Consider the following 26324-nt stretch of genomic DNA (forward strand, 5'->3'; position numbering starts at 1 on the left):
TATTTAATGTTGTACACATGGCCTAAATGTAGCAATGGATCATTTCATGTTCATGACAGATATTCAATAATAATGCTGATAATGGCAAAAAAAAAAGCCTGTTAGAGCCCCGATGGTAATTGTTGTAAGATATTGTAACGTCACAGGAGCCATTACTCCAGAACTGTTGTGCCATAGTAAGAGTATCATAATGTTGGTACGATTTCTCCAGAGCTTTTTCTGTGTCCAAAAGTTTGCAGACATCCACTTGTCCAAGATTTCTTCTGAAATCAAGTGTATTAATAGTTAGTTTTGTGCCAAAATGTTTGAGAGAAGATCCTGATGTTTGAGAGAGGAATGTTCCGGTTTGAGAGGGCAGCGCTGCTCTGAGCGCAGCTAATGAACTTGAACGCACTTGTCAGCACGAAGTGTGGCAGATAAACACCTCGGATTTGCTCAACAAAACACTCTGGTTTCATTCAAAACTTGAAAATCTGCACAACAATGCATTTCCCTCTCAGACCTCGTACGTGCAAAACTCCGGTTTTCACTCAAAACTAGAAAACTTGCTCAGTCATGCTCTTCACCTTCAGCACCGCTGCCCTCTCAAACTTCAAACTCATTTTGGCACAAAACTAACTCCATATAATAGGGGGTTTGTCCCTGCTTTGCTGCAGTAACAGCCTCTGTTCTTCTGGGAAGACTTACTTCACTCTTTAAAAAGATGTTTTTTTCAGGGGTTCTTTAGTAAGAACAGTGGTTCTGTGCAGAACCATGAACACTCAAAAAATCCTTTGCATGATTAAATGGTTCTCTGCATGGTGAAATGGTTCTTCAGATTGATGGAGAATGTGTTGTATATGGTGGTATATAGAATTTTTGAACATGGTTCTATATAGCACCAAAAAGGGTTATTCTATTGTTACAAGCTTGACATAACAGTAGAAGAACTTTTGCTATATAGAACCATTTTCAAAGAGGTTCTGTACGGTATCATACACATTCACCATCAATCTGAAGAACCATTTCATGATGCAAAGAGTCATGTAAATATGCAAATGGTTCTTTGAATGTTCATGGTTAAACATAGAACCACTGTCTTTACTAAAGAACCGTTGGAAAAACTTTTTTTTTTGTAGACTTTGGAACATTACTATTTGATTTGATTGTATTCAGCCACAAGAGCGTTAGTGAGGTCAGGTACTGATGTTGGATGATTAGCTCAGGATCACAAACGCCACCCCGACTCATCCCAAAGCTATTCGGAGCTTTACAAGCCCTCTAAAAAACACTTGGCACTGGGCGAGGTGGCCTGTACTCCCATGTGTACTATCACAGTGTGCACCGTAAAGTAGCTGAATTCTCTAACTGAATAGGGTGTCTGGACACTTCTGGATATGCACTGTATGTAATAGTAGTAATCAAACAGTGAGCGTCAATTCAGCATTATCACTTCTGAACCCAGGGCTGGGTTTCCCTTATGTTAGTCCGTGAAGTAGGTCAGTGACCTTTGACCAATAGGATTGCAGGGTTGGAGCAGGGGGCGGAGCCAGCTGAAGTTCAGTATCAAAAGCGCCCGCAGCGCCTCTGAACACACAGGGTCAGAGTTACACAGGTCTGCGGTCACTAAACCAACGACGAGGATGGCGGAGAACAGGGATAGAGCCACGGACCAGATGAAGTTATGGAAAGAGAATAGAGGAGCTCAGGTTTGCATTTGCCGTTGTGTTGTATGGTTGCTTTCCTTCTGCGGTTAACTCGCTAGCTTAGCTTCCGCGCTAGCTGCGCTGCGCAGTGACTCACTGCTAACTATGGCAAAGGTCGAACAGACAGACGGGCTCTGGCTTTAATGCCCCTTCAGTGCCAAAGCTGGACAGCTGTTTCTCTCCATTGCTCTTTTTTGCTCATAATAAGAGCTGTTTGATTCTCGTATGTCTAGCTAGTTAGCTAGCTAGCTGGGTTGGAAGCAGTCAAGTTAGGTTGTGCAGGTGTCGAGCTGACGCTGCCGCTGTAGCTGATGTAGTGATATACAGTGTAGGGAGCTGGCAGCTAAATGATGACACGAAAGCTCTCTAACTGTGGCATGCTTAGAAAACACTCCAGCCCTTATATAGATTATTCGAGGGGCCTCTCTATCTTTGAGAGAAATACACTCTTTCCAGAGTTCAGACCTAATGTAAGGTGCCGTAACCCTGAGGTCCCCCCCTGGTCGGAAGTCTGATATCTATGGAAAACACAGAACGCAGATAAACAGCTACAGCCTTTGTGTTTTTCATGCATGTGCCACAGGTGACATTAGGAGACTCTGACTGTCTAGCTTTGAGTGCAGCACTCTGTGAAGGGTTTTGCTCTCAGTAGCTAACACTAACTTTACACTCCAGCTTGCCACACGAGACCCTCCAGGACCGTCCCCCTAAACTCGCCTGTTAGCTTCCGTCCACAGGATTGGTCCATAATATCCCACAACAGAGAGCCAATCAGAGCTCAGCTGCGTTGTTCACCTACAGAGCGAAGTACTGCTGCTTCGCCACTGTTTATGCGTGCAGTTGATATTTAACAGGACCTTTGAATGCCCTGCTTATGTAATGACCAGTGACCGAGACCGGTCAGAGAATAAGGGGGCAAAGGCCCCTAATTAGAGCCAAACAGTTCAGTTTGATGAAAACTATACTGTGAAAGAGTATTCTGTGACTTCATATGATTTGTCAAGCAGGGCTGGGTTTCCCCAAAGAAGGTTCTCAAATAGTAGAGAGAGCATCACACTGAACACTCTTTCTACCAGTTAAGATGATCTTAACACTTAGATGTTTTTGGAAAACTGGGCCCAGAATGTTACTTTTAAGTGCAAACTGAAGGAAGTTCTGGTTCTCAGGCTTAGGTTACTTAAAGTGAAACCCCACCAATTTTTTCTGCATACTGAAATTGTTAAATGGTGCATGAAGTCGTCCAGAGTGGTTTAGTGGGAAATGTTCTGTTCTAGAGAATTGTTCACAGTGGTGGTGATAGGAACTAGACATCCAAAACGTTTAATGCCTTAAAAGCACCTTTGGAGAAAGTGATGTGGTTGCAGTGGTTCCATATATGCTGCATGATACATGCAGGGCATTGTGAGGCAAAATAGTCCCCAAAGAAAACATTAGTTCACATTTTCCACTATTTTACCATCCTCAACATTACATATAAACCTCTGAAGACACATGTAGGTTCACTAGTTGTTTTGCATAGTAAATAAAATGGCTGTACATGTGTTGCAGATATGGTGACCCCTGGTTCCTGTCACCACCACTGTAAAGAAATCTGAGCCTCTACAATGAACCATTTCACACCAGACCACTCTGAATAATATAATATAATAATGCAGAAATAAGAATTCCCCTTTAATCCCTTTAAACTGCGATGCAGTTAATCAAGAGCCACCTAAGAATTGTTTACAAAGCATAGTAAAAATGGGTGCACATTGCATTTTAGTCTGTTCATGCTTCGGTTGGGGGCTTTGAAGCAGCACAGTCTGTCAGTTCTGGGCTTTAATAAGTGTATAAATCTTGTTTTTGAGTCAAATTTCAAAACCTCAGAGTGATGCATGTTTATCTGTTCTGTACCACTGACTCTTGGCTGTTTCCTTGTCTCAGCGAGCAGATGTTCTGACCACAGGAGCAGGTGTTCCGATTGGTGATAAGCTGAACATTCAGACTGCTGGGCCACGGGGGCCTCTGCTGGTGCAGGATGTCGTCTTCACGGACGAGATGGCTCACTTCGACCGGGAGCGCATTCCTGAGAGAGTGGTTCATGCCAAAGGAGCAGGTCTGTCATAATTAACATGCACATTCTCATACGTTACATGCGCACAAACTTAAGCTGATTAACTAGTCCATCGTGATTGCACATAAGAGTTGAAAGATTAAGAGTTCTTGGCATTACTCTATTACTCCAACTGTGGTTCAGGCCTGTTTACACATTACTATAATATATAGTATACAACAGATAAGAAGCAGTTGTTTAAGGTGTGGACTTTATGGAAAATAAGATTGGACAGTTATTGATCAGATAAATATATGAACCTTATCCAGTTGAAGATGCTTGTGCACCCTCAGAACTCTCAGGACCTTCTATTTTTTCTGATTTCTATGATTTCTTTTTTAAAGCATCTTGTATTTAAACTCTGGAAGTATTACAGTACTACTCTTATGTCATGGTTTCATTTTAATTGGAAAATTGGTTAAATTGAAAAGCCCAATGGAAAACTATCCATTCAGGGTTTTTCTTCTGTGGCATCTAGATAGATGCAGCCAAGCAAGCTCTCCAGTGGTTAGGCCTTCAAGAGCTGAATAGAAGGCCTGACGCATTGGATTACCTGCCAATATAATAAACTCTCAGCCTGCTACAAGTCCTAGATAAGTCACTGTTTGTGAATGAGTTGGTAGCCTAAGGTGTGAGTCTCAGCCTGATATTAGAAATGGAACTGCTCATCTGTCCTCGGCCTCTTTACTAAAAGAAAACTGTAAAACTGCTGCATACAAGGTAAAAATACGTTAATATGTCTGTTACAAGCTTTAAATAACAGCCAAAATAATTTTGTCTGCATCAATTTTAGCCTAGTTCTAAGATACTCAGAGGATTTCATAAGGGAATTTCATGGCATTATCATGGACTTATTTTTTGTTTTTTGTTTTGTGTTTTTTTTTGTTTGTTTGTTTTTTTGGCTGAGTTTTGACGTTTATGGCCTAGCTCTAATAGTCACAGTTTGCCACTGTTTTGCACAGACCTGCGAGTTCTGATTAGACAGCTAGCTGGTTGCAGCAGTGCAGAATTGAGATGGGACTGCAGGTGAACACTCCTCTCACTCCTCCACAGGTGCATTTGGCTACTTTGAGGTGACCCATGACATCACACGCTACTGCAAGGCCAAGGTGTTTGAACATGTTGGGAAGACGACCCCCATTGCTGTGCGCTTCTCTACTGTAGGTAAGACGTGCTGCCTTTCTCTTCTCCAAAGAGTTCCTATTGTCTCCCCTTATAAAACACTGTTTAAAAAAACAAGGAATCAACAAGTAATTTATAATTGCTATTGTGTAACTTGTTTACTAGGTAGCACTCGGTGGTATGCCAACACTGCAGGAGTTTGGACTCTGTATGTATTGACTGTTCTTTGGCTGAAAGCAGAAAATGCTAACTAATGCTGGCATAACAGATGCCTTGACAGTTGCCCCACTGAATTGAAGCCAAAAGAACTTGTGTAAGAGCTTGTGGGTGTGCGTGTCGTGCGCTTTGATGCAGGGATAGAGCCTATTTTAGTCAGTCAGCAGAGATTCAGATCTCCTGCTCAGCTCTTTGTTTCACCCACAATACCTTCATATGTTTATACTTGGGATAGAGTATTTTGAGAGCCTGTATGTGTTTGTTGTACATTTTCATTTGTAGAACTTTATTGGAAAACTAGAGAAAAACACAACTAACCTACAACATCAGGAGCAACAAAATAGTACTGACTTTGTAAAGGGATTTTATAAAACCCAGAAGTTTCATTTTTTGAAACTTGAGCGAGGTTAAGGATAAGTTTAGAAAAGTGCATATGGATACTTGCAAATACATAATACAGCACTGTGCAAAAAATGTTAGGACCTGAGAAATTTTTATTAAAAGCTATTTAATTGGGCAAATACACATAGTAAAATATATACAGCTAATGTTAATACAATACTGATTTTGTGTATGTCAATGTGTTCACTTAACCACTTCCAAACCTCTCCTCATAGTAGCCCAGTATTAATAGTAGTTATCATCCAATAAGTAGTTTGGTTGCTCAGTATATTAAATTAAATAAGGTGTGTTGGTGGATTTAAACAACTCTTTGCAAAGATGAAACCCAGAACCACAGTTTGTTCCTCAAACTAGCTCACATTCCAGGTATGCCATAATTGTTGCTGTGTGCCATAATTGTTGGCACCCCTTCATGTAATACTTTGTGCAATCTCCCTTTGCAAGGACAACAGCTTTGAATCTTCCCTGTAAGGCTTAATGAGACTGGAGAATACAAGGCAAAGGATCAGAGACCATTCCTCCATACAGAACCTCTGCAGATTCTTCAGATTATGAGGTCCACACTGTGTACTCTCCTCTTCAGCTCATCCCACAGGTTTTCTGTGGGGTGTAGATCAGGGGACTGGGGTGGTCATGACCAATCCTTGATTCTGTGGTCAGTGAACCATTTTTGTGTTTATTTTGAGGCGTGCTTTGGATCACTGTCCTGCTGGAAGATCCAAACTATGGCCCAATTTAAGCTTCCTGGCTGACGCAGTTTGGTTCTGGTAATTGATGGAGTGTTGTGATACCATATATATACTGTCCAGGGCCTTTTGAAGAAAGACATCACGGCATCACAGCCATAAAAGCCATAAATTGGCAGATTGCCGATATTTTTTGAGCGAAAATCTGCTGATTCCAATTGTGCATCCCTAATAAAAGTTGTGTGTGCGTGTGCGTGTGCGTGTGTCTATAGCTGGTGAGTCTGGCTCAGCTGATACCGTGCGGGATCCTCGAGGATTTGCAGTGAAGTTCTACACTGATGAAGGCAACTGGGACCTGACTGGCAACAACACACCCATCTTCTTCATCAGAGATGCACTTCTGGTGAGAGAGAGGTTATACAGTCTATAGTTGGTGTGCTGAGAATATTTTATGATGTGATGTTTAATTCTATCATTGCTTGAGTAGAGACCAGCTTTCTTACGGCATGCATAGTCTGGATGTATTCTGAGTGTATGTGTGTGTCCGTGTGTCCAGTTTCCATCCTTCATCCACACTCAGAAGCGGAATCCTCAGACTCACCTGAAGGATCCTGACATGGTGTGGGACTTCTGGAGCCTGCGTCCAGAATCTCTGCATCAGGTGTGATGTCTCCTCTAGAAAAAATAGTATAGTGGGTGGCATTTGGTTCTTTGGGACAAACAAAAACGTTATACCCTGTTGGTTGGTTTTAGCTTTTTTTGTTGTTAAAATAAAACTTTTTTACACACACATGCCTAATCTCAAAACTTCAGCTTACCTGGATGGATTTATTGAGCTATAGGTTAATACAAAGTTACAGTATAAGATTAACAGACACATTAGAATAAACTGGTACAGATTAGAAAGTGTATGTTATAACTTTTGTTTGTTTTTACTATTTTAAGCTGAAGGTCTGAAAATTGTTGTTCATAAAAGTAAACAGTCAAACTTTGTCTTGGTGTTGTAAATGTAATGTTAATGGGATTAGTGGGCATAATACTGAAATTCCTTGGCTGACCAGTAATTTTATTTTGGTAGGGGAAACACTGAATTGCGTTGAACAGATTTGTCTGGTCCCACCATAACCTGAACCTCAGTGCACTCAATAAGAGTCTGTAGCCTGTGCTAATTTTCTTTTTCCTCTTTTGCTCCTTTCCACAGGTGTCTTTCCTCTTCAGTGACCGTGGTCTGCCTGATGGATTTCGCCACATGAATGGATATGGATCCCACACCTTCAAGCTAATAAACTCTCAAGGCAACCCTGTCTACTGCAAGTTCCACTACAAGGTGTGTGCATGGCGGTATTGACGAATGTCTGGGTTCTTATTTGCATTTCTGTGTTTGTATGCATATGTGCAACACATCTCTTCTCTCTCTGTCAGACTGATCAGGGCATTAAGAACCTGTGTGTGGAGGAGGCAGACCATTTAGCCTCCACTGACCCTGACTATGCCATCCGTGACCTGTACAACGCCATTGCCAGTGGCAACTTCCCCTCCTGGACCTTCTACATCCAGGTCATGACTTTCGAACAGGCAGAAAAGTATCCATGGAATCCTTTTGATCTGACCAAGGTGCTTGAATCTTCACTAACTTTAATGTCTCAATCTCAATCTTTTTCAGTCTCTTTGAGAATGCTAATGTCAGAGGGCCCATATCCTAACATTATTCTTGTGTGTTGTTTTTTTTTTTCTCCCTTCTCTCAGGTCAACTTATAACGTTTTTTAATAAAAACAGGCAAAATTCATTCTCTTTATCCCGTCTCTGAGCCTTTAAGGTTGATGTTTGTAAATGTGCTCTGTTATGATTTGCTGCCCTTTATTAGGCTTCATTCAAAAAGCATTAATTCATTCAAAAAAGCCATTTAAAGCATTTGCAGATGCCCTCATTTGAAGACATTCTCGTTGCTCTTAGTGATTCTATATGTTGTTTAGTCTATTGTATGATTAATTAGTAGATCGGTGATTAATCAGGGATGGTTGTTCTTTTGTCTTGTGTCCCAGGTGTGGTCTCATAAGGATTTCCCTCTGATCCCGGTGGGTCGTTTAGTGTTGAACAGAAACCCTGTAAACTACTTTGCTGAGGTGGAGCAGCTGGCATTTGATCCTAGCAACATGCCACCAGGCATCGAGCCCAGCCCTGACAAAATGCTGCAGGTACACACATGTGCTCTCTCGCTCTCTCCGTCTCCCTCAGGAGTATAATTGTTAGTGTCTGGTTTTGGTCAGTAGGCACTGTCTTTCAGGGTGAACACTGTGTTAATGTATACTAAACATCAAAAAACTGATGTAGAAATTACAGCCGATGCCATTTATCAGTTCAAACGTTTAGGGAAAAGTAAAAAATGTGGTAAGTTTTGTGGTGCTTGTGATCTACATCCATCGAATTGAGCTAATAGAAATTTGACTGTTTCCCAACTCGCAGTGCGCATGATTTTATTATGTAATGGGGGGGGGGACAGTTGCACTTGTGGTGTCATGTAACATTGTGCAAAAATAGGAATGGAAATCATTGTCATTGTTTTTTTTTGTTTTTTTTTGTTTTTTTTTTACATTGGCAAGTGTACAGTAGAGAATGTTGCAGTCAATCATAGTTGTTCACTAGAGATGTGTTTTTTTATTTTTATTATTATTTTTTTTTGGTCACTCACAAAATCATATGATTATAAGAATTGTAATTTTTCTAAAACACATCCTCGTTAGAAAAGGGTGCAGTTGCTCTTTAAGACCTAAAGATGGAGCCAGAATGCCAGTAAATTCTAGTGGCAGTGATTCACGTTTAAAATGATAGATTGGTAGTTTTCACTATTTGCAGTTTTCATGATTTTCATAATTCTTGCATTTCCTGTTGATTTTATGTTTTAGCCATACAGTTTGTTGACTTGCTAATTTGTGAAGGAGGCAGAATTTTTTTTTAATTACTTTTAGACCAATAAAGCTATTCTAAATCAGTTTTTCTTAGATTTAAAATTCTAAATTCTTTAGTTAAGTTTTTTAACAAACTGTGAAAATAAAAACAAAATGCAATGATGTGCAAATAATGTAAATCCTATATCTAACTGAAAATAGCACAAAGACAACAAATCAGTTTTTTTTTTTTTAATATATGCCCATTTTGAATTTGAATGCCAGCAACATGTTTGAAAAGTTGAGACGGGGGCATGTTTACCACTGTGTTTCATCACCTCTTCTTTTAACAACACTCTGGAAGTGTTTGGGAACTGAGGAGACACTACTGTAGTTTTGAAAGTGAAATGTTTTCCCATTCTAGCTCTATACAGGATTTCAGCTGCTTAACAGTTCGGGGTCTTCTTTGTCATATTTTTTGTTTCATAATGTGCCAAATGTTTTTAGTGGGTGACAGGTCTGGACTGCAGGCAGGCCATTTTAGCACCCGGACTCTTACTACAGAGCCATGCTGTTGTAATAAGTGCATCTAGGTTTAGTAAAACCATTAGGGCTTTGCATGGTTCTGTAGTAAAATACATCACTGTGTGTGGGAGCTTTCTGACCGAGATCACTACAGAGTGAGACAATGATTTGGCCAGTTGTGTTTAATAATTAATAAGTCATTAACATCCCTTTCAGCAGAAAACACTGAAACTCTGCAAATCTTGCTTTTGAGCCTAAGTTTGTTATGATTTTATTTTTACATATTGCCATTTGTGTGAAATAATAACTATAATGCCTTTCCAAGAGCAACTTGGAAAGAACAAGTACCAGGTAAAAATCTGCTACAGATTTAACTTACAGAACTGCATTGAAACTTCTTGGTGCATCCAGCCTCTGTCAGCATGGGAGCTGATTTGTTGGGCTCTATTCTTGTTTTTTTAAAGCACTCTTGGTCTAAAATAAAATAAAAATGAATCTCAAAAGTGAGATGTGTAACCAATTCCAAACCAAATGCGATCAAGAAAATACAATGAAGTTGAAGATGACAAAGGAATTAGTAAATAAATAGTAATAACTACAGTTTAACTGAGGAAAAAGCACATTTCCTTCTTCACTAATATGCTTAAGTACATGCCTGGTAAAAGTATTAGTGTTTTGAAGGTACAAATACATAAATTATTTTTACACTTATGTAACTGAAAAAAATGCAGCTAGTAACTAATAACTTCTGGTCTCTGTTATAAACTTCTTAGACCATTAGACATTTTATAGTAACTTTTCATTGTGTCTCTAATCTGCTTGTTTTAGTCCTTTTAAACTGCTTAAACTGCAACTGTTTCTTTTGGTTCAGGTTCATCACGTTTTTCTCTGTGTTCTGAACAGGGTCGTCTCTTCTCGTACCCCGACACCCATCGCCACCGGCTCGGAGCAAACTACCTCCAGCTGCCTGTTAACTGCCCCTACCGTACCCGCGTGGCCAACTATCAGAGAGACGGGCCTATGTGCATGTCTGACAACCAGGGTGAGAGAGCACTGCCCACTCTGCTCTTATCACAGAGCATAATAAGAAATATAAATGAGATGTTTTGTTGATTTTTCTAAGAGAAAATAAGTTAAAACTTTGTTTACAGAGAGCACACTTCTACACTAATACATAATAAAAAATAGATTGGTAGCTAGTCTGAGCCTCATACCTTTTGCACAATAAGATGTCCATGTGTACACACCTCCTTGCAGCAGGTTTCGTCAATTCGATGGGAAACACATGATTGATGCAGTTGTAAACTCTGTGGGCCGTGACTGAGACCTTTGGAAAAAGGTTAAAAGTTTGATGTTCATGGTAATACATCTTTAGAAGCTAGTCAAGAGCTTTCTTTAAAGTGTTTAGTAGTGTTAGTGTGAACCTCAAGTTTGCCAACATTGTGTTTTGGTTGCAGCCCCATTTTGAAAAATCCCCTGTCCCTATGAGTCATGCTAAAACAGCGGTCAGTGGTTGGATGTTTCGCGTGTCAGCCATATTTTCTGGTCATAGTAGGTGGTTCTTGGGCATGTTACTCAGCAAAATGCACCAGAATCTCTGACGATAGGCAGAAGCCTGGCTTGTGAGACTGACAGCTGGCTAACTCTGCAGACTATTCAACTGGTTTGTGCTGTGACTAGATTTATTCTCCTTCCTGGTCTGGCAAGTAAATACCTGATGAACTAAAGTAACCTGACCGAGGAACAGAACAGCTTAATTGTTCTGAAATACCTTAACTATGCATTATAGAACACCAGGACCTGACCCTTTTGTTGCAGTAACTGTGGTATAATGAAGAAGATGCGTGACTGTTTAAAATTAGTCTTCCACACTAGCATGTACCACGACTTGCTGTTTCAGTATCCTCTTGTGATGGAACAGTGTAATTGACCATTTGCAAAACAGTGACTGATACACCTCTCAGTCAGTCACAATATCTAAGCTTTACTTCTTCCAAAAAGGGAAGGACAAAAGTCTGACAAAACAAACTTGCAGTGAGAACAGCAGTACGAGTTAATTAATCAGAATTATTAGACTACATGATTGTGGAAAAGCTGTCACTTATGAACATGTAATTCAGACTCTCCTGATTATTTGTAGTGGTGCTGTTTTATTACATTCCCAAAGCTGAAAAAGACCACACTTATCAATGTCAGGACTGTTAAGAGGCATACCTGTGTTTGCTCTAAGATATGCTATCTGGCCCACTGTGTTTAGTAATACTCATGTTATTATTATGATGAAGTATGTTACAGTAAAATGTCAAGATCAGTTAGCTGTTGACAGTTGTCTTGATAAATCAGTCAGATTAAACATGGCTGTACCCTGCTTGTTTTTAGATACATTGTGTAAAGATGAGCATTAATATATGCATGAGATTTGTATTGATTCATTGAAGTACTAAAAGCCACTCTGCCTACACTATGATCACCGATCACCTCCAGTGTTAGCTTTAGCATTAGCTCATCTGAAGGGGTAGCTTCTGTTGCTCACGTCTCATGCTTATTAGACCTGAAAACCTGCTGCTTCAATGCTCGGTGGATAAAAGATTTCCCTGGTGTCTGATTCATGTTTCCAAGTTCTTTTTTGCTCTAATTTGGCCTACATTCATAATTCCTCAGTTCTCAGAAAGGTATGTCTGCACTGAACCTCAAATGAACTCCTCTGTGTGCTTCAAAAAGTTTGGCTTATGTAGCAACAGTAACTCGGGGAGACAGTGGAAAACTGCAGAACTGAACTCGCTGAGTAGCAGGGAAGCAGTGGAAAGCATGCAGGTCTGCCATGTGTAAGACTTTGTTGTTTCTTTGCTTGCCTACAGGGGGAGCACCCAATTACTACCCCAACAGCTTCAGTGCTCCAGACTGTCAGGCTCAGTTCATGGAGTCCAAGTTCAGGGTGTCTCCTGACGTTGGACGCTACAACAGCGCAGATGATGACAACGTGACTCAGGTAGGGGTGGGGCGAGTGGGTGAGTGAATCTGTGTTTGCGGGTGATGGATGTTGCTCTCTGACTCCCTCTGGGCTCTTGCAGGTGCGCACCTTCTTCACTGAAGTCCTGAATGAGGCGGAGCGTGAGCGTCTCTGCCAGAACTTGGCCGGCCACCTGAAAGGAGCACAGCTATTCATTCAGAAGCGCATGGTAACATCTTCACTCACTACAGTAATTCCACATTATTGAGGAGAGTTGTGGATTGTTCTCACTCACTCTCTGCCGCTCTCACTTTCTTGCTCTCTCATGCTTTTTCTTTCATTCTTTCTTTTGTTCTCTCTCTGCAGGTTCAGCGTCTAATGGCAGTGCACCAGGATTATGGCTCACGTGTGGAGGCGCTGCTTGACAAGTACAACGCAGAGGGCAAAAAGGTACACTTTTTCTTATTCTCAATGTGGCATAACTTTTGCACTGGCCACGTTTCTATTTATTTACTTACTTACTTTCTTGCATTACTTACTACTTACTTGCATCCCAGTATGTTAAGTTCAGCAAATAAACAGTAATTGTGCTAAAATGTTAAAATGTGCAGAAATGTGTTCTTTATAGACGTTGTGTTGACTTACTTTCACTTACAAAATCAACAAAAAAAAAATTTGACGTTTGCATGTGGCTGTATGTTTAGATGTTTTAACTTAATGCAGGCACATATAAAAATGTTATTTGCTCTTTTTTTGCCCTCTTTTTCCTGTTTTCCAGAACTCTGTGCACGTGTACACTCAGGGAGGAACGTCTGCTGTTGCTGCTTCCTCCAAGATGTAACCACTGTATTTAATACAGCTGCTTACACCACTGACTACTTACTGCTTACATACATACTTGCATACAAACACAGTAAGAGATCTCAACCTCTCTCAGCTCTTCCACACCTCAGGACTCTGAGCCAAGACCAGCTCTCCCATATCCATATTATCATTTTCATGAAGCTATGAAAGGCACAAACTGATCTTGGGTTAGTTCTCTTATCTCTGATATACTGCTTCAGACAGTTTGGTAACCATCCATTAGTAAACCATCCGTCAGATGCTCAATTTGCTTTTGATGTGTAATTAATCATGTTCAGCAGCTCTCTAAACAGCTGATTATTAGTCAGTGTGATTCTTCTTGTGTAGATTCAGGTAAGAAAGTCCAATACGTGGCAGCTCTGCATTCTCTACCCCTTTAGGGTTGTATCACAAAACTGAATTTTCTCTCATGTCCAGACGGAGAAAAGATCAGGATTGCTCCTCTGATATGGGCCCTCCTGCTTTGTGAAATACCCCCAGATGAATTTTGAAGCCTTAGTAAAGACATTTTGATACACATTCACTTTTCGCTGCTCTTTCATAAGAGCCTTCTGAACATCCTCACACCTCAAAGTGCTGCTCCACTGGAGATATCGAACAGGAAAAACTGAGATTTTCCAGTAGTCCGTAAACTGATCATTAAATCAATTTTTTTGTTTATTTTGATTACGTAAGCCCTGTAAGTTAAGCTCTGTAAGTCTGAGGTCTTCACAACTTTAGTTTTGGGTCATACTGGGAGAGCTGAAACTGTGGTTTATCTTCATAATTCTATCATTTCAGTACAGCCTCACCTGCTCTCGCAGTTTAATGAAATACTGAATAATGCTTTAATGAACACTAGATAAATAACTGTCATCTAATGAGAGTTTGATATTTTAGTCTTCTCAGCATTAAGTAGACATTCCCTGATTGACTGATTGTACCTAAATAATGTAACAGTTACCACAGTGATCCTGTTAAAGGTATTAGTTCAATTTAAGCTTTGATATTTGGATAACACAATGATGCCTCATATCAGTGTCAGTGTGAAAAGTTTAAAAACAGATGGTAGCATGAGAGCCACAATGTAATTGTGCCTTACTGTCATGTTTCTTGGAGTAATCCTATGCCCAAGAGTAAAAAAAGCTCTTAACAAGTGAATAGTGGAGGAAGAATAAATTGAAGGTCTTATGTGGTTTTGCTGAACAACCAAATCATTTCATCCGTCCAGTTTCTCTCCACATATGAGATTATTGAAAAGTGCATTAAGCATTGCTCTACCATGACGATTTCTATATCCTGTCTTGTCAGAAGAGAAACGATTTTCCTGACATTATGAACTTGTTCTTTAACCAAACTTAATAAATCATAATGATTTGCTATGGATGTTGGAGAGTTTTATTTAAAATCAGCACCTGAAATCACAAGCCAGCTTGTAAAAGTGGTTTAACTTAAATATTATATTTATTAAGTTGTTTTTATTTTCATTAATTACGTTTATTACCAAGAGGTAATAAGAGGTACAAATAACATTCAAGAACCAAAAATACACATACATTGCCAGGGTTACATAGAGAAGAAAAAAAAATCCATTGTCTTTTGTGGGGCGGCACGGTGGCGCAGTGGGTAGCACTGTCGCCTCACAGCGAGAATGGCCTGGGTTCAATTCCCGGCCGGGCGACCAGGGTCGTTTCTGTGTGGAGTTTGCATGTTCTCCCCGTGTCTGCGTGGGTTTCCTCTGGGTACTCCGGTTTCCTCCCACAGTCCAAAAACATGCAGTCAGACTACTTGGACTCGCTAAATTGCCCCTAAGTGTGAGTGAGTGTGTGTGAATGTGTATGTCTGTCTGTCTGCCCTGTGATGGACTGGCGACCTGTCCAGGGTGTTTCCTGCCTTCCGCCCAATGACTGCTGGGATAGGCTCCAGCACCCCACCGCGACCCAGAAGGATAAGCGGTTTAGATGATGGATGTCTTTCGTGCTTTCTTACATTTTGAATATTTTATAAGGATGCCAAATTGTTTGAAATTTTTCAAAAAGTGCATAAAGTGAGGTTTGGAAATGGACCATTTTACATTACGAGTATTCCCTAATATAAGAAACAATTGTATGATATGTAATTTTTACTTCAAACTCATCTAAAAAAGAATCAAACATCAGATATATCAATCCTTTTGCCCCCAGACCTTTTCCCAATAGTTAGGTACATTCCTCCAAACCATTCTTGTGTACAATAAACAGTAAATGCAGTGGTAAAACAAATAATCAGTTAATCCACAAAAAGATACAGGTATCTTCTATATTTAAGATGAGATGTTTCCAAAACAGGTTTTACTGGATAAATTCTGTGTAAATGACATTTTTTTTTTACCTCTTTATTAATACAGTATTTATATGGGATTTTCCCTATTCTTTTCCATTGAATGTTATCAAATAAAGATGACCAAAAAATTTGCCACAGAAACCGTTGGAAAAAAACACAGAAACCATTAAGTGTTTCTGTTGGTTCCTGCTAGTTTTGTAATGTGCTTTGGCTTTTTAATGGGCTGATATCACAATGTAAAGGAACATAATGGTTTATCAGGTGACCGATGGCTGATTCTAAATGCATTTGATGGTTTCCTAACGGGATCTAAGGGTGTTCTGCAGGAAACTAGTGGTCTCTATTGGAAACCATTAGGCAAATTTCCATTAGAAAGCAAAACCATTAGGTTTTAATCCTAATGGTTTCTAATGATCCTTTATTAGCAGGGTGTAACCATGCAGTCAGCTGCCCATTGTTTTTTATTCACCACCTTTTTTGTAGTTCATAATTTGAGACACCAACTGCAGATTCCTGGTTTCAAAACAAGGCCTAATTAATATTATTGTGTAGGCACTGTGCTGTGCCTGTATCTGAGTGGTAGAATACGCACATGTGCATCTCAGTATTAAGATATGCCTGCATTTTCCTATAATCTTTGCTGCACCGCATCCAAAAATTCCAAACCTTTGTGTTTAATGGAGGTCCGCACTGGCGCCGGTGTTGTGCCGAATTCCGACACCCCTTCGCGTGCACGTGCATTACACAGGCAAGTGTTTATGTGTAGCGTGTTTATAACTTTGTTCATTAAGCACTCTAGATTTGTCCTGACTAGATAATTAGAGAAAAGTTGGATATGTTTCTTCAGTTTGACATCTCCAGTATCTCAATAAAAGAGATATGAAAGTCAAGCTGTTCAATAATGATGAGGAAAAAAGTGATACTGTAGCTTCACGTGGTCATAGGTGAACTCTGTTAGTATGTAATTGGTCCAGATCTGACATTTAAAACAGTGTTTAAAGTGTTCTTGTAACACTCTCCCTGAGTGCTGTGGTAACAACCAAAGTCTTTGGTTGGTTACATTTAATTAATAACATATACTTACATCACAGTGAAACTGTGAAGGACAATTAAAGATTAGCTGTTATTTATACAGAGAAACAACCTAAATCCAGAGTGTCATCAAACGTCCACATGACACGCGAAAAGGAGGTGGAATTCAATAGCTATTATAAAATATTAAATAGCTGCTCTGAATTATTTAATACTATAAATTTTTCAATAGTTACTATAAATGATTAATTAAATTATTAAACAGTTACTATAAATTATTAAAGAGCTACTATAAACTATTCAATAGCTACTCTAAAATATTTAATAGCTGCTATGAATTATTTAGTGGCTACTATAAATTATTCTATATATACATACACACACACATCTTCTAAGCCACTTATCCTTCTGGGTCGCAGGGGGAGCTGGAGCCTATCCCAGCAGTCATTGGGTGGAAGGCAGGTTACACCCTGGACAGGTTACCAGTCCATCGCAGGGCAGACAGACAGACAAACACATTCACACACACTCACATCTAGGGGCAATTCAGCATGTCCAATTAGCCTGGCTGCATGTCTTGGGACTGTGGGAGGAAATCGGAGTACCTGGAGGAAACCGACGCAGACACAGGGAGAACATACAAGTCGAATCCAGGCCCTTCTTGCTGTGAGGCGGCAGTGCTACCCACTGCGCCACCGTGCTGCCCCTAAATTATTCTATAGCTACCATAATTTAACAGTTACTATCAGTGATTCAATAACTATTACTAATTATTCAGCAGCTTCTATAAATTATTCAATACCAACTAAAAATTATTCAATAACTATCATAAGAGTCAGTAACTACTATTACACATTTAATAATTAATATGAATGATTCAGTAACTTTATTATTCTGTTAGTATTATAATTATTCAATAATTATTATAAATGATCCAGAAACTTTAAATTATTCAACTTTTTTTATATAAAATATATAAATTATTCAGTAGCTGCTAAAATCATTCATTAACAGCTATAAATGATTCAGTTTTTTCAGTACCTACTGTACATTTTTCAGTAACTAACCAAAATTATTCAATAATTACTAAAAATGATTGTGATTTCTATAAATGTATCAGTAACTACTCTTAAGGTAAAGTGTAGTGAGAGTGAGAAATTGTACAGCCTCCTTTTTCCACCCTTTTAAAGCTGTTCGTCTTTTTTTAAAACTCTCAGGTCTGGGTGGTTGTGCTAAAACACAATTTGCATAACAACACCGTCAGCTTATAAAATATTTGTTTACAGCCCATGAAGGTGCATACTTGACCTACTGAAGTGCCTTTTAGTGTGTGTGTGTGTGTTTTCCTCTCTCCCTCATTGAAGCCTGGAAATCCCCTATACCATCTGTGGATCCTGCAGGAGAACTTTACACACTTTTGAGTGTGTCTTTGGAGCCAGTCTTTTAGGTAAACACTAATGTTACTAGCCTAGCCTTTTTCAGCTCATTTCTTTCATCTGGAAAACCAGTCTGTGGAGAGGTAGTAAACCTTTGCCAAGGCAAGGCTAGTTTGTTTGTGTAGCACCTTTCATACACAGTGGCCATTCAAAGTGCTTTACATAAAGAAAAATAAAAGCATTAGAATATTCCTGAGATCTAGTACCTCAGAAAGGCTTTTGCAATGATAGCTGCAATTAAAAGAAAGTTGCAAAACAATGACAAAGAAGTGTGATTTTACTGGAGTCATTTCCAGCACCCTAAGTGAGGTACTTACCTCTTTCACCTGCTAAATAGCAGCTGTAACTGAACAAAATCTTACTTAGAAGTAAGACCAACTTCTAAGCTGTTAATCAGTCATTGGGAGATTCATACTAGCAAACTTTTTAAAACCTAAGTTTTGATAAAGCTTAGGAGAACATTTAGATGTCATATAAATAAATAAATTAACTTAAACATTAAGAACAGGGAATTAAAACAAAGGACATACGAGCTATAAAATTGAACAAAAGTATAATGAAAAAAAAATAAAGTAGCAAAATCAAAAACATACTTGAGTTATAAAATAAGCTTATAAAGGTAAAGTGCAGTAAGAATGTAGTAAAACATAAAGGGAGATTAAAACAAATGTGAAGTGCAGTAAAAATAAAGTGCAAGTTATGGGAGCTCAATCACAGGCACATGAAAAGAGAAATGTTTTTAGCCTGGACTTAAAAATTGCTACATTTTTATTGTGTAAAACTAAACTTGAACCCGGGTATTATCAGCTTTCCCTGACAGCGTTCTATAGTGGCGGGTGTGTCCTGTGTTTAGTAGTCTTTACCACATTCCCTCCCCCACACATTCCAGCAGCAAAGTGATTCCCAAGCTCTGGATGGCTCTCTCTTGTACTAACACGCTCATGCATTTTCTTTCACTTTCACTTTCCTCCACAATGAAAGCTACAATGATACAGTTTCCATGGAAATGAAACCAACGCCTAGTAGAAAAAACAAAACAAAGGCTTACTGCTACATTTCTCATAAACTATAAACTGATCAGAAACATCTTTTTAAATTAAGTACTCAAAAAGTCAAAAATTTAAAAACAGGTGGTGTGCCTTACTGTCAAGTCAGATTTTCTTAGATTAATTCTGGGCCCAAGATGGAAAAAACTTAGCTCTTGAGACATGAACTGTGGGTTTTTAAATGCTTTTCCTGAGTAGTTGAATCATTTAATCTGTCCAATTTTTCTTCACATGTATGATTATTAAAAGGTACATTAAGTATCACTTTTCAGTGTTGATTTCTGTGTCCTGTTTTTTCCTTCTTGCCTGAAGAGAGTCAGAGGAGAAAAGAATTACATGTAAAATGGCTTTCCTGAAACAGGAAAATGAGGCAACAGAGATGTCACAAGACCCATTCCCGGAAAGGGTGGGTGTGGAATTGTTGTAACTTGCACTCCTGCACACAGGCAGATAGATCCAGCTATCCAGCAGCGCAGGACTCAGACTGCTACAGAGATGCAAAACTCTTACAGACCCATGGAGAACTTCCCCCTGCAGGGAGATGCAGGAGATGGAACTGTGGTGGTTTCCATGCCTGAACATCCTAAGGATTACATAGTTTGGTCCTTGTCCACCCTCTACTTCGGAAACCCGTTCTGCCTGGGGCTGCTGGCCTTTTATTTCTCAGTAAAGGTGAGTACAGCATAACAGAGTTGTAGAGATTCTCAGAGTGAACAATCAGCATGTGGTGGTTATGAAAATGAAGCTGTTCATCAAGTGTTTGGTAGATTATAAGGCCTGCCCTTTATTAGGATTAGCTAGTATAAACAGTAATTAAATCGTTCTCAGTAAAACTAACTAAAATGTGACTGCAGCCATATTGAGAAGAACGAGTTATGACTGCACATGATGCCACTTCGAGGAACACTGTGAATTTTGAGTAACAGATTGCATCACTGAAGAATATTGTGAATTTTGTCTAATCTTAGGAACCACCACATCTGAAATCTAATGTAATTTTTGCAGATTACTGATATATTTTAAACTAATCATCAGATGTGTTGTAACAGCTGTAACAGCAATAATACAATACAAATAACAACAAAATATGATGTGATTACATCCATTATCGTACATACATTGGGTTAATACATGTCTTAGAAATAGAGTCTAAAAGATTTTACAGAATAAATGATGGAAATGACATTTTACCAGTTTTTGGTGTAAATACAGCAGACTGCATCATGTTAGGGTTAGTTTCATAGCAAGAATGAAACTACAGCCTTATTTGACACATTTAAAATTTCTAAAGTTCCTGAATTCTTCAGTATGTCCCATTCTACTGCTAAGGTTTGTATGAGGAGATTGCATGGCTATGTGCTTGATTTTATACATCTGTTAGCAACAGGTGTGGATGAAACATCTGAGCTCAATAATTAAGAGGGGTGTCCACATACTTTCTACTCACTCTTTTTTGTGTTGACACAGAAAAAAGTTAAACGTTATCCCGACCTAAACAAATTACAAAATTCACAGTTCTTGACAAAATAGATGAATGTTGGTCAAGTAGAGTTCCCTCTACTGACTTAGAAATTGACCCTTTGCCAACCCACCCAGTTCTCCCTACTGACAATTCTTTCACAGATGTGCAATGTAAAGAGCTGTAATGTATCTAAAGCCTGTTTTTATGACCTGTGTGTGTGTTTCAGTCCAGAGACCGGAAGATGGTGGGAGATCTATCAGGAGCGAAATCATACGGATCTACTGCTTGCTGTATCAATGGATGGGCCCTCGCTCTGATTATTCTCTTCATAATAATCGCCATCATCATTGTAGCAGTAACTGTGCCAGCAATTGTGGATCACATTAAATCAGAGCCTTCTTATGGAAAATACCCATACGGAGTTTAAATCAGTCTCTTTGCTTAGCAAAACGACCATTGTCAGCATAAAAAGCTTTTCAGGTTGATCTGATTAACATTTCACTCCTTGTTACTGGATGCTTTGTCTTGTAAGAATTTTGTTTTGTAAAGAAAAAGTAAAATTCCACATGTAAATGTTTTATTTTCATGATGTCTGAGTAATTAAAGAGACTCCTTACATGAAACATTGACAAACTGTGTTTATAAATGCAGGTCAATTAGGCAACTACACAAATAATATTTTATTAAAGGTCATTGATTTTTAAAACAGAACACTTTTTGTAATATTTGGCAAAAATTCTGCTCACTTTCTGGCAGCTGTCAATGAAATGTATGGTAAGTGGAAAAAATCTAGTTTCATCAGCTGTCCCAGGCTCTGTAAACAAGAGAATAAACAAATAATGTGGACCACGAACATTCAGCCAATCAGGACAGAGAAGATTCTCCACTTGCCTGTCAATCACATTGTTTAAGTACAGTAGAAAGCTGTAACAGAGCCGTTAGCACACGTGTCAGGCTGCAAGGAACCCTTACTAAACATAAAAAATATAAAAGTATAAAAAAGCCCACAAGCAGGTTTCTCAAAAAAATGTTAAGTAAAACGAAAAATTTAACCTTATTTTGTTTGCTTCTTTTGCTTTTTAGAAGCATCACTGTGCCGACACATATGAACCATTATCTATCCTGTTGTGGTCGCTAAAAGATTATCTAATAATGTCACGCTTCCTGGTTCTCAGTCGGACACTCATACCACCCAGAACACCATTTCCCAGAATCCCTCTGTCAGTCACGAGACTTCTTCAACCAATCACAAACCACTCAGCAGATCACGTCACCTGAATTCTAATCACCACCACCTGTAGAACTCTGTATAAATACTAGTCTGTTTGATTCATGTCTACGCGAAGTATTGCTTTTGCTTAGTCAGTGCATGCCAAGCCGTTTGGTTTTCTGATTGCTGCCCGTGTTTGACCTCGCTTTGTTCTTTCCCGTGGACGATTCTCGCTCCTGTTTTGGCTTTGCTGTTTTCGTGTATTTGTTTTCTCTGGTTACGACTCCGCTTTCGCCTACTCCTATGTATTTTGTCTTGTTATTCTGGTTATTGACCTGGTCTGGTGTTAACCCTGTTTATCTCAGGACGAATAAATCTTCCGAGTTCATTTTTATCCGCGTGTGTCTGATTTGCAAACCCGTTACAAATAACAAGATACCAACATCCATCGTTTTATTCGATTTTGGACAAATAGCAGGTTAACCCATTTTATTTTAAATAATCATAAAAATAGAAAATAGATTATACGCAAAACTAAGCTTGTGTGAGTAACATTACTTGCACGTATGTAGAGGGCTGAGGTATGAAAATAAAATTCTAACTTACCTCTCACTATCAAACCTCTCACACTATCAAACCTCTCACACTATGAAACTCTATCACACTCACTATCAAAATCTCTTACACTCACAGTCAAACCTCTCACACACACTATTAAACTGTCTTACACTACCAAAACTCTCACACTCAGTATCAGAGGCCATTTAGGCCAAAATTCTAACTGACCTCTTGCACTCACCATCAAACTCTCTCTCACACACTATCAAACTCTCACACTCGCTATCAAACTCTCTCACACTTGATATCAAACTCCAAGGCGTTCTTGATAGTGAGTGTGAGAGAGCTTGATAGAGTGTATGAGAGAACTTGATGGTCACGTTTTCTGATTGGCCTAGAGAGTTATCATTTAAATTAGCAGTTTCTGATTCACTCATAGTCAAATATGCCCGTCCCCCACATGCGGTAGTTCACTCTTCAAGGGTCTTCAAGGGTCCCTGGCAGTGGTTCTAATTTTACGTTATTTTCCACCTCTGAGCATTCAACATAAACTGGTAAAAATATGGAGGCCTGCATGAAAACGAGTATTGTGAGTAACACGCTAGCCAGCTAACATTGCTGATATGAGTGATAAGTCCATCATTCACAATCTATTTGCTTTATCAAAACGGTGAACTTCATGGTCACTGTTATAGATTTAAGAACTTTATTTATATGCTGAGTGATTTAAAGAGAATACTGCTATATACTTACAGTATATTTTACTACTGTTGACGGTGTTAGCAGCAATGTTGATATAATACTGATGCTGATGGTGTCCAATACTGAACTCAGAGTTGAGGACACTACCTCAACTTTTTGAGTAGAAATTCCCAGTTGAGGGGGTGTTTTCTATGGATTTTTGTAGCCGGGGGTCAGAAATGTAAAGTTCTGACGTTTGGCCAAATGCAGCATTAGATCACAATACTGTAGCATAGCTAGCTAGTTAGCTTGCTTAGTTTGCTCACTTAGCTGGCTAAATAAATTACCTTCATACAGACCATCATAAACAGCTGAACAGATCCCCTCTGCGTTTCAGTAATGTTAAATTCATGCAACATTCCAGCTACTAACCACATATAAACATTCCAAATCCTAGCTTATGTGTAAATCCTGAGAGTGAACTTTAAATTTGTGCTAGTAGCTTAAGTGATATGGCAAAAGTAAGAGAATGATATTTGAAAGCATTTTCACAACATGTATCATATCATTTATTTAATAAGCTGAAATGAACAAAATGCAATGCAAAAACAATAGCACCACATTCATATAAGTATAAATAACATAAAAATACAAGAACAATGATTTCTACAACGTTTATACAATGACTGCAATAAAAACATCAAACACTGGTAAAAAGAAATCAGTATAATAATTTACTACATAAACTAAATGTAATAAAATACAACCAATAACATTATGGGCTGACTGTCAAGTGGACATTCAGTAGACAAAAGCTACTTGTTACTATGCAGTTTATGCAGTTACTATACACTGTCAGTTGCTGTTAATATACGATCAGATGATATCACACTACCTGAGGACATGCATGTAAAATCTGCATCACATCTAGAGCAAAATACAGACATACTTTTAAACCACAGTATTATTAATTTAGTACCTGGTTTCAGTGTTTGATTAATTTCCTTCAGAGTTTTGTTTATGAGGAGAAAGAGTTTATTGATTTTATGTTTATTTATGTTCTGATGTATCGTGTGTTGTTTTTTCTGGATGTCTTCTATCAGAACTGTTCAGGATCTTTTGTGAGGCTCCAGACTGCGTGACTATCTATCCAGTGAATCTTCAGAGCTACACCAACTAGTAGCTCAGGATGGGAACTTTGTCCACCTATGTTTGTAAATAAAGCATCAGTTAAATTTAGGTTTTGTTAAATATGACATTCATGTTCTAAAATTAATAAAACATAGGCTGTAAATATATCAGGTTAATTCTTAAAATTACCTTCAGAATCAGTGGGATAGGTTGATCACTGCTGGAGGAGGTGTTGCCTGGCAAACAGTAAATGCCATTCTATATCGGACTAGCAGGTAACTGCCCTCTTATAGAAAGGGCAGTGATAAAGGCCTCCAGTGCCTGCCTCCTCTCCTCCTTCATCTGCACTCTCTCCCTTTTGGCCTGCTCGTACTTTGCCAATGTGATCACTCCGTGAGAAGTTTCTGTTTGGAGAGGAACAGTTGATAGTAATACAGGACCTCCACTCTCTGTTTTAAAGACACGCCACCTGTTTCAGTACTGGTTTTAACCAGCCCTCGTTCACTCATCCTTGTCTTTTCCCCTTTGGGGGAATCCCTGGTGCTAGATTAAGAGCCGTTCATAACTTTATTAGCTCAAGTGAAGTTTATTAGATGACCCCTTGTAGGAGCGACGGATCGAGTGAACACAAACGTTCACTTTGGCAGCAGAACTTGACCAAAAATTATTATGAACTGATGCATTTCCCATTTCAAATATTGGTAGATGGTGTTTATAAGCCATGGCAGTAAACTACTTTAAAATGCTTAACATTTCAGAAGTACATCATTCGATTTGCTGGACTTTAAATTGTAAATAACATGAGCCCAACTATGTTCTCAAGGTTCTATATGACCAATGTTCTGGATTCCCAGGGCTCTAGGTATCCTATGCTTAGCTCTTTATACATCACAAATCTATATGATACATTAAGTGAACCTCTGAAAGCTAACCTCTGTAAGGTACATAAACTTTTTGAAGAATTGCTTCATCTGGTTTGAGGCTGCCCTCTTTTATTGTTGTTGCTAGTTGTGTAGCATTTAGTTCGCTAACTAGCAAGTTAGCAGAATAAAGTAACAAATTAGATGTGGTATGAAGGGAAATGGTGAGGACAATTACCAAGAGCATGTTGAAAAGCAGCACTGAAATGGATGGTAGATGTTGTCAGTGAAGATAAGCTTAAATATTCAAATGTTAGCATGTATGCTAACTCTGGTAATGTTTTGAAAAGTTCAGTCAGAGTATGTTTTAATAAGGGAATCTATTTGGAAGCAGAATGTACATAAAAAGATTTTTTCTGATCATTTAACATCAGAATATGTACATTTGTAAATACACCAGAAGTTATTTTCATATTAGTGTTGAGGAAATATGATTGAGGCAACACTGAAACACAAAACTATTTCCTTATAAAATTTCAGTGAGGAAATATAGGACCCTGGGAAAATAGGACTGTGTCTCAATATTACATAGAGGGAACACTGGGCCTGGGGAACATAGGACCCTGGAAACATATGGAAAGACCCCCAAAGACTCCATCTCTTATACTTCACTCCTGATACAACTTCATCACTTTACTCGGCTAGCTGGCTAGTGAGCATGCTAAGGCTACACGACTAACAACAACAAAAACAAAGGCTCTACACCAACTTCATAGCCGGCCAAAGCAATTATTCATCAATTTTATATATATTATGTTCTCTTCTCAAAAAAACAGTTAGCATGGTTAGCCAATTAGCTCACTGAGGCTAACCAAGCTGAGGGTGAGTGTTTTCTGTTTGAATATCGTTCTCCTCACCGTTCTGTCACCAGTGGCCACTTGTGTAACACGGGAGCGACGCACATCCGACTGGTGAGAGCATGTTAAAAAAAGTACTGAAACGCAGCCACATTTTCATACGTTAACCTGTCTCACGCTAAGGAAACGTTACTGTCGTGTGTACATTCTTATTTTGTGGAAAGATAAAACATTTCTTTACATATTTGCCAGTTTTCTGTCATTTTTGATATCAAAATGAATTGATAAATGTCAGAAATGCAGACTAAAAATTGTAGATATG

General features: G+C 38.8%; 2 protein-coding genes across 2 annotated transcripts; both read left to right on the plus strand.

Moving 5' to 3' along the window:
- Nucleotides 1-1534: 1534 nt before the first annotated feature.
- cat (catalase) lies at nucleotides 1535-14791 on the plus strand. Its single transcript, XM_036576598.1, has 13 exons — nucleotides 1535-1688; nucleotides 3609-3780; nucleotides 4831-4941; nucleotides 6476-6606; nucleotides 6760-6864; nucleotides 7405-7530; nucleotides 7626-7817; nucleotides 8247-8399; nucleotides 10518-10656; nucleotides 12473-12603; nucleotides 12686-12793; nucleotides 12931-13014; nucleotides 13343-14791. Exons 1-13 carry the CDS (start codon nucleotides 1623-1625, stop codon nucleotides 13403-13405), a joined length of 1581 nt encoding a protein of 526 aa, XP_036432491.1. The 5' UTR covers nucleotides 1535-1622; the 3' UTR covers nucleotides 13406-14791.
- A 4862-nt stretch (nucleotides 14792-19653) lies between these two features.
- LOC118811973 (interferon-induced transmembrane protein 3-like) lies at nucleotides 19654-21328 on the plus strand. Its single transcript, XM_036576599.1, has 2 exons — nucleotides 19654-19915; nucleotides 20932-21328. The coding sequence occupies exons 1-2, from the start codon at nucleotides 19739-19741 to the stop codon at nucleotides 21130-21132; spliced, it is 378 nt and encodes a 125-aa protein (XP_036432492.1). The 5' UTR covers nucleotides 19654-19738; the 3' UTR covers nucleotides 21133-21328.
- Nucleotides 21329-26324: the final 4996 nt, after the last annotated feature.

Source organism: Colossoma macropomum, unplaced genomic scaffold (genome assembly GCF_904425465.1).
Source record: "Colossoma macropomum unplaced genomic scaffold, Colossoma_macropomum, whole genome shotgun sequence".
NCBI lineage: Eukaryota > Metazoa > Chordata > Actinopteri > Characiformes > Serrasalmidae > Colossoma > Colossoma macropomum.

Bases quoted from the DNA above. Each gene is read 5' to 3' on its own strand.
- LOC118811973 (XM_036576599.1), top strand. From the start codon at position 19,739: ATGCAAAACTCTTACAGACCCATGGAGAACTTCCCCCTGCAGGGAGAT. The intron at 19,916-20,931 runs GTGAGTACAGCA...TGTGTGTTTCAG, and splicing joins CCTTTTATTTCTCAGTAAAG to TCCAGAGACCGGAAGATGGT.
- cat (XM_036576598.1), top strand. From the start codon at position 1,623: ATGGCGGAGAACAGGGATAGAGCCACGGACCAGATGAAGTTATGGAAA. The intron at 6,607-6,759 runs GTGAGAGAGAGG...CCGTGTGTCCAG, and splicing joins TCATCAGAGATGCACTTCTG to TTTCCATCCTTCATCCACAC. The intron at 8,400-10,517 runs GTACACACATGT...TGTTCTGAACAG, and splicing joins GCCCTGACAAAATGCTGCAG to GGTCGTCTCTTCTCGTACCC.